This window comes from Channa argus, chromosome 21, assembly GCF_033026475.1.
Source record: "Channa argus isolate prfri chromosome 21, Channa argus male v1.0, whole genome shotgun sequence".
Lineage (NCBI taxonomy): Eukaryota > Metazoa > Chordata > Actinopteri > Anabantiformes > Channidae > Channa > Channa argus.
In genome coordinates, this window is record NC_090217.1 from 5,792,144 (window position 1) to 5,800,647 (window position 8,504).

The following is an 8,504-nucleotide window of genomic DNA, read 5'->3' on the forward strand; positions in this document are numbered from 1 at the left end:
ACACTTAATACTGTATATTTTACACTGCAACTGCAAATGGTAACAATTAAAAACATGGGGTCATCTTAAAACCGAACACCTATTAAGAGTTAACATCAAGAAACTGCTGTCACTTCCTGTTTTTCATCAAATATCAATCTCTCTGGGTAGACCTTTGTACTTGATCAGGTAGTATGGGTAACACTGACAGCTATCAAAAACTACAAATGTGGTGGGTTTGCTCATGTCATCCACACAGGTGTCATATAAAAGGTACTGTTTCGTCTTGGAGTAGAGGGGTGGTGGCCGGCGGTAGTTGTTCCTTCCCAAACTCACCTTCCCCACCAGAACCTTGGCAAGGAACATGTGGTGCTCCTCATCAGGCCCAACCGTAGCTGAATAGGTGTTGGACAAAGAGGCAGTGGTGGCGAAGTATGAGCCGAAACCGTAGGATGCTCCGTTAACCCCAGCCAAACGAGGGTCAAAGTTGTTGTGGCAGATCCCCTTTGAGGCTTCTTTGGTTGTCCCGTGGAAGAGATGTCTCTCCAGCGGCTCCTTAAGCTTGATGAGCAGCTTCTGCATGTAGACTTTGTGCCTGTAAGGATGTGACAGTTGTGTCTGTCTGTACTGTATCCGTGTAGATAAATTAAGCGTTTAACTGTCGTATGTTCACCATCTTGAATGTAACTGATCCTGAAACTATGACTCAGTAAAGAACTGTGATGACTGACTCACAATCAATTCATTAATTGAGCAAAAAACCAAATGCATGCTGATCCCAGGTTCCAGCTTAAGCTTGTGCTAGCATGAGGATTGAAATTAGTCCATTCCTCACTGCCCAGCCCTCTCTCTCCCTGCTCCACTATTCTCCTCTGCTGACTGCTACGCCCTGCAGCAGAAAAACTATTGGACGTTATTAGATTCCTAAATTGAACACTGAGAGCTGATTGCTAACATATACATTTAATAAGTGTCTTAATCTTTTTAGAGTTATTACACAGAAGCACAGACTGCAGTTTGACCTTTGGTACTTGTCCCAGTGAAGGAGGTTCTGCACCTGCTGGATGCTGATGATGTCCACCCTGGTCTCTGGCAAGCTCTCAAAGAAGAGGTTTTGGACACTGTGGTAGGCCTGTGTCCCCGCCGGAACACCTACCAGGCTGTAGTTTTCCTCCGAGGTCAGACACCACACTGGAGGATACCAGGCGCTGAACTCCTCCAGAGGGTTCACGCTGAAGTTTACCCCAGGAGGATCACTGGGAGCTTCAGGGCAATCTGTGTGGATTCCTGTCCTGTGTGCAGAGGATATTAACTTGTTTAACAGGAGATGTGGGACCATATCAAAGGCCACAAGACACACAAGTATCTTCCCCTTAACATACGTACATGTAAACTAAAGTGATTACTTATAGTTTTGCATTACTATATCTGTGGACTGAACTTTGGATTTAGGCCCAAATCATGAAACTTTCCCATTTACTGGCCCAAACATTGTACATGGATCTCCACACCATAGATGATGAGATTCAGGATACCAACCGAAGGTAAGGCTGGATGGAATCAGGGGAGTGGTAGACAGGTCTGCAGCGAACTTTTCTCTGAAACCCTGTGGTAACATTGGTCTGGGTCATCGTGTAGAAGTCCAGCTTGTACTCTTGAGCCCCAATATGGAAGGAACACTCGGGCTTCTTATCTCTCATCTTCTTTAGCAGCAAGGTGGTCCGGTTCTACAAAGAAATGAAGCAACCAATGAGCAAGGAGATGCTGACAAATGACTATTGTAGGTGCAGCTTAAAAAAAAAAAAAGATGAAACATGCACCCTGTCATACTCTTCCCAGGTGAAGTTGTTCCACCAGTACAGCTTCCATTTGCTGGGAAAGTAAGGGTTCTTGACTGGGCTCTCAGAGTTGCTCAGTCGTCTAACACCGTCATACAAAGAAGAATTGTGGCAACATGCAGTGAAGCTAAAACCAGAGCTCTAACTTCTGGTCTTCCCACCCACTCACCCATCCTTGATTGAAACAGACTCATTGCTGACGTTGCAGTAATTCCTCTCCAGTAAGACCTGAGAGCGAGCAGGGATGTCGACCCACTCGTGGGTTGTCACGCACCACAGCTGCCAGTGAAATGGGTAGGGTGTGTGGTGCATCTTACACTTTTTCCCTTCGTGACACATATTTAAAAGGAAGCTGTCGCAGATGTGGATGTTAGGGGAAATCTTGGTGTGGAACAGAAAAGGGACAAGTGTTTTGGGCGGGGCCCGCAGCTTTGTGGGGGTGGTTGTTGGGCTCTGGATGGCAGTTGACACTCCACTCTTGGTAGGGGTGCTGGGCTGATGCGCGGGTTGGGATTGTGTGATGATGAGAGGCAGGGAGGGGATGAAGAAGGTGGGTGACTGTGGAGTAACTGTCTGTGGTTGACCTGAGGGGCAAGGCAGCAGGTGAGTGCTTGTTTGAGTAAAAGCGAGTAAAACACACGAGGCGCCGTGGGAGGCGCCATGTTGCTGAGTAATGGGCTGGGTGACCACCTGAGGCTGCGGTATGATGGAAGAAAGTGCTGAGGCTTTCGCTACATTAGCAGTGGCTTGTCTTTTGCTGGAGGTTGCAGTCTTTCCTCTCTTAGAGGCGGCAGGCGTTAAGCGAACGCTGATGCTGTAGGGGTTGAAGGTCCAGCTGACGTCAACCTGCTGGGATCTTATGGCCTCCCACACTGGGAGGCTGGTGTTGGTGTCAGCAGGGATTTCCAGCAGGAGAGGGGGCAACAGCAAGGGGACTCTGGAGGATTTGGACAGGGTCTCTGCTTCACCGGCTGCCATCTTCCTCTTTGCTCCTCTGGGGCATGAAGCTTCAGCCATGTTAAAACTTTCTGAAACACGTTGACAATAAAAGTTTGGCAAACTGAATGTGAGTTGGCTTTACTGCTAATTAACAAATCAGTACTGCTACGATGTCATTGTCATTCTTAACTATTTTATTGACATGATGAATGATTAATTTTCCCAACCTCTAACTAACAACGTAGATATGAATTTGTAACGTTACTTTAAGCACATTTTTATCTATTAGCTCCATGCGGCATTAGCACCGAGGCTAAAGCTAACGTCAATTACATTTAATTGGCCAATTTTACCTTTGCGGGTTGTCGGGTCGATCTGTTGTAAAATTTTTGTTTTATTGAGCTTAGCTGCACTCAGAAAAAAAAATGTATGAATTATCACCAATGTTTCCTAAAAAGAAGTTAAAAACTGGGACACAGAGTCACGAGGAGACCAGGACCCTGTCGATGGCAGCCTGCAGAGGTCAGCGGGTGGCTGAGACTGGGGCTTCAGAAACAGAAAATAAAGAAATAAAAATTTAATCATAATAAATACAAATCTATATTCCAATATAGGGCAAGTAGATAATCATATTCACAATTAAAATTGTGCCCCGATAATTAACATTAAAAAAAGGTTTTGTTCTGTAGTTAGAACAATAAAGATTTGTTGACTACAACCAAACTTGCTGAGTCGGAGTAGTTTTTTTTAAGTAAGTTACTCGGTCACTAAGTACAAGTCGTGCTATTAAAATGTTACACAAGTAGAAACATTTACTAAGAAAATAGTTGAATTACCAAAATTTTAATTACTCCTTATGGCTCATCTCACAGAGGTAAATATGTTATTTAAATAACTGACGCAACTGGTTCATCTTTTTAATGCAGTTGATAGAAAATCATTTGAATTATCTCGAATGCTGTTGTCAGAGATGATAGGAGTAAACACAAATGTGCTAGTCTGAAATACTAGGTATGCGTTGTAAAATGTTTGAAAACTACAAAAAATAAGTTCTGGTCGACTGTGGCGGTGCAGGAAGGTAGAGCGGTTGTCCACTAATCTCACAGTTGTTGGTTCAATCCCCGCCTCCTCCAGTCACACGTCGAAGTGTCCTTGAGCAAGACACTGAACCTCAACTTAGCTGCTCCCGGTGAGTGTTGGCTCCCCCATAGGTGTGTGAATGAGAAGCAGTGTAAAGAGAATTTTTGTAAAAAGAGTTTTTTTCAGGCACAGTGGCAAGAGCATAATAGAGGTTTTGTACTCACACATAAAAATGTTGGGGTATGTATTTCTCATGCAGCATATTTGGTTGGTAAGTTCCACGTTGGGTCAAGTAAAACAAAGTGAATATTAATAAGATGTATTTATTGCATTCATATAATTGCTCCTGCATGACTCACTGGGGGCTTCAAAAAGCCCTCTGGGATGTTGCTTTTCTAACAGCCTGTTTATGCTGATGGCATATATAAACAACAGTATATTCTTATGAAAGACAATGTTTAACTGTGCTATTTTCATAAATATTGCTTCTAAAAAACGGAATCAACACTTTTCTATTTAAAACTCTAAATTTAAATGTATGAGACCAACAAACTGGAACTTAGCACGTGTAGTCTGATATATAAGATTCAAACTTAACATCCCATCGATGTGATTTATTTTTTCTTGTGTGTGGAGTTGTTTTAACAGCACAAAATCATATTGTCAGAACTAATTTCACTGCTCTGCATTGTTAACATTACATGGGGTGTTTAAGGACAGCAATGGATAAATCACACAACCTTTAGTAAGTCAACAGCGTCTTTCTCTTTAAAACGGCTGGTTCCCATTATTCAAGTAAGAAAGGGAGTGAAGGGGAGGTAGGACATGCAGGGAAATTTGAGGGACAACAGTACTAAGAACAGCTCTTGCCCAGCTATCAAGGTGATTGGTGTCCGAACCCAGATAAAGAGTTGTGGAGTTGCAGCAGGAAGGCCACGCAGCTCTCAAAAACCTTTGTACATACCCACGAGACGCTAACAGGAAGTGGATTGGTTGGGAACACAACATCACTAGATATAAAAATTGTTTTTTGCCTGTAGTGCAAGCATGGCCGGTGGTCTTGTTGGCCGCCATGTTTGCACCAATGTGGGGGAAACACTGTGAGAGGAATCAAAAAAATGTAGTGGAGTTAAAGTTACCATATTTGCCTGTAACGTGTGGCAAAGTATAGAGAACCAGTAAACCTCACAATTGTAATTAAGCACATGTACTTATTTACCGTCTGAAAGAACATTGTTTACCTTTAGGTCAAACATGGTTGTTTGGACTACAGACTGGATTTGTAGGTTGCACACAAATGAAAGGAAGCCATGATTTTTGCTTTTTGTTTGGTTTAATTGTGCCGTAAAATTGCATTCACCTCTCCACATTTGCACTTCAGCATAATTTTAGAGCGTTTGACATGCAAAAGCAGAATCAATTTTGAAACTTTATGAATACAAATTCCAGTTTTTTAGTGCATTTTATGCAGGTTATGTGGCACCAACAAAGTGCAGGTTAAAGACTATGCTGCCATATTATATTTTACATCAATAGTTCAGACATTGATTTATAGAGAAATAGTAGGACCTTTTATAGCAGTTACAAAGTCAATGAAAAAAATGAATTATTAGTGTACTGACTATTGTATTTTAAACTGATAAAGGTTAAAAGAAATTGTGCTAAACCTGGAAAGAAAAGCAGGAATAATGCAATTTGTTTGTTCTGAAAAAAAAAAAAAGACATAGGGGTGCAAAGTTGAAATGTTTTCTCAACTATACTCAACAGCCTTCACGGACATCTCCACTGGCTCAACGGTCAAAGGACACTGCGGACAGCCCACCCAGAAGTACGGGAAGACCCTCTCGGTGATGGAGTGCTTGAAGGTATAGATGTGTGTGTTGTCTTTTGGGTTGTAGAAAGACAACCTGCCCTTCTCATAGTCCAGCAACACTCTGATTCTCTGTGGGTTTTCCTTCAAGCTAAGGCGTGTTAAAGGAGAGGTACCCGCAAAGTACATTTTGTGGTAGAAGTACACACACAGGTAGCCATTATTCAGGACAGAGGACACTTTCTCTTTTTTCTGGACTGATTCCTTAGCTATGCCGACAACCCACGCTGTATTATTTCCCACGTTGACATCCCAGGTGTGTTTGCCTGAGGTGAAGCCCTCACGCCCGAGAACGGCCGTGTCCGGGTCGAATCTCTCTGGGTTGTTGGGCTGCTTCTGCTTCTTATCGCTGTCAAAGACGCTGGTGAGGTCGTCTGACAGGACGAGCCACGGGGCAGCGGTGTTGGGATCCAGAGTCACTGGTGCTGAGGAAAACATGGCAAAATGTCAACTGCATTACAGCCTCTGTTTTACCTTGGGAATTTTAAGTCAAACTGCAGCTAAAGGTTTAAAGAAAAACCTCACCGTACACTGAAAACTGAGCAAAAGTTTGTACTCACTGTATTTGACAATGGTAAGCATTTTCTCCCAGACATGGAATAAGAGGGAGCCCACATATTTGCCTACATCTATGAGAGCTCCTTGAGGAATTGGATCTACGGTGGGACAGTCATCGCTGCAGAAAACACAGAGGGGAAAAAAAGCTCTTTAAATTTTCTTTCATAACATAACAAATAAAGTTAAAAATCTAAAGCTTTTTGTTTTTACCTCGCCCATGTCCTCTTACATTTCTAAAAAAAAATAAAAATTAAAAATAAATTTACTTAAGTGTTCTATGATTTGATGCAATGCAATTACTCGTGTGTTAAAACTTTTACAAACATACATGAAGCATAGAGATGCCCTCTGAAGCCATATCCTCCTCTAAATCCCCGATAGACGCAGACACGGTCGTTATGTGTCTTTCCATTTCTTCAATCTTCTCCCTCATCCTTCGACGCTTCTGCTCTTCCTCCTGTCTCAGCTCCTCTATTCTGGCGTCCTCCTCGTCCTGAAGGAAGCTGTGAAGTTTTTGAAATTCCTCATGGGTCCGCCTTTCCACAAATTGAGCCTGGAACTGAAGCAAAACCTGTGTAAACATGGCTCAGAAGTAACGAGTACGGCCTGCAAATGACGTGAGTTATTTAAAAAGCACTACACCTGAATGTGTTCCACAGTGTCCTCGTAGCTTTTCTTCAATTTGTTAAAAGTGTCCCTTTTTTCCTGCAATGAGCTCAGGGCTGACCTCATTTTCTCCTTCACAGAAAATAATAACAATAACAATTAGTTTTATTAAGAATTTAATTTAAATGCCTGTTAATTAGAAAGAGATTAACCTTTAGGTTGGTATCGCTCCGCTCATAACTACTGTTAAGGGAATATTCTCAAAAAGATGTCAGTGTTTCCAAATAGCTCTACATTTTCTTTTGAAGGCAGAGTATTTACCCTTGCATCTACAATGGCCTCGCTGACAGGGCAACAATCATGCTGTTTGTGCTTCTTGGAGGTGTGGCAAACCACACAGATGGGCTGCTTGTCCAGCAGGCAAAAAAGCTTGAGCTTCTCCCCATGAGCAGGGCAAATCTCCCCTGGGTCACAGTACAGCTCCCCCGCTGCATTCTCTGCAGCCTCACTGTCTTGTATTAAGGACTCACACAGGTTCTTTAAGGTGAGACTGGGTACGGGATCGTCCAGACTCTGCGTTCTGCACAGAGGGCAGTCCCGTCTTCGTCCCCGGTGAGTCCAGTAATTTTGTAGACAGGGTGCACAGAAGCTGTGGCTGCACTTGAGGACCACCGGGTCCCTGAAGATTTCACAGCATATGGGGCAGGAGAGATCGATCTCTGGGAGCGAGAGCCTGCCTGCCATTCTCACACATAGGTCCTGCGTTGCTCTGAAAAGGAAAGTAGGCCAGAGACACACAAACAGAGAGAGCCCTTGTTTATATCCATAACCAGCTGCAAGGCACTTTGTGTACTCCCACCCCGTGAAGACTGAGGCTCACAAACCAGTGTTTAAAGCCTCTAAAAAATGGAATAAGTGTGTGAATAACAGCCACATATAAGAAAAGTCAAAGCCCAACATACCTGTCAACAAAAGTCCTGTTCGTGTCCAGCTGTGATCACTTCCTGCTTCCTGTTTTGTTGAGTCATCCCAGGGAGGCGGAGTCTCAGAGGCAGAGCAGGGACACTTAACCCTTGAATAGCTGCCTTATTATACCGTATACAGTCTGAACGTGTGTTTCTCAACGGAGGAAGACAGGTTTCGAGGGGTCACCGGACGGTTTGTTTCTTGTAGATACTTTCACCAGATTATATCTCATATTATACAAATATAAACTCTCAGCAGATCACACCATCTAGTGGCAAACTGCAGTTACAGGTTTATGTGGAATTATCAGACAGTAAGAATATTATGCACTTGATTAGCAGTGTAATCGCTTTGCAAATTCACCTTTGGCAAAAACACTGGTTTGGTATTTGCATCTTTCATGTGGCAGTAAAACACAAACCATGTTGCTTAGGAAGTTGTGCTCATTTCTTTGGATTTGACTTAAAATGCTAGTGGACTGAAAACTTCCCGCTAAATGTGTCATTTACGACGTCTGTTGTAGTCACTCTGAAAGTCCTCATTGACATTATGTCTTCTCGCCGTGGCCCTTGCTCCTGGATAAATGTATTTTACGTCAGAGCATCAGTGTGCAGACTCTATATAAAATGGAAAATCTAATGCAAAGAGCGAAAGGGGGTGAATAATTT

General features: G+C 43.0%; 2 protein-coding genes across 3 annotated transcripts; both read right to left on the reverse strand.

Annotated features, from left to right (window-relative positions):
• Positions 1–126: 126 nt before the first annotated feature.
• On the reverse strand, positions 127–5,014 carry LOC137106671 (protein mono-ADP-ribosyltransferase TIPARP-like). Its single transcript, XM_067490318.1, is given in 4 exon segments — positions 127–574; positions 1,002–1,271; positions 1,519–1,706; positions 1,800–5,014. Coding segments are annotated over 4 exon segments (1,941 nt in total). The 5' UTR covers positions 2,835–5,014.
• Positions 5,015–5,579: 565 nt separating this feature from the next.
• LOC137106670 (E3 ubiquitin-protein ligase TRIM35-like) lies at positions 5,580–7,914 on the reverse strand. 2 transcript variants are annotated; one of them, XM_067490316.1, is made up of 7 exons: positions 7,833–7,914; positions 7,192–7,639; positions 6,907–7,002; positions 6,593–6,823; positions 6,475–6,497; positions 6,267–6,382; positions 5,580–6,131 (listed from the first exon to the last, which is right to left on the reverse strand). In XM_067490316.1, the coding sequence occupies exons 2-7, from the start codon at positions 7,612–7,614 to the stop codon at positions 5,587–5,589; spliced, it is 1,434 nt and encodes a 477-aa protein (XP_067346417.1). In that variant the 5' UTR covers positions 7,615–7,639; positions 7,833–7,914; the 3' UTR covers positions 5,580–5,586. The 2 variants fall into 2 exon arrangements, with proteins under 2 accessions (XP_067346417.1, XP_067346418.1); XM_067490317.1 differs by lacking the exon at positions 7,833–7,914 and having other exon boundaries at positions 7,192–7,679.
• Positions 7,915–8,504: the final 590 nt, after the last annotated feature.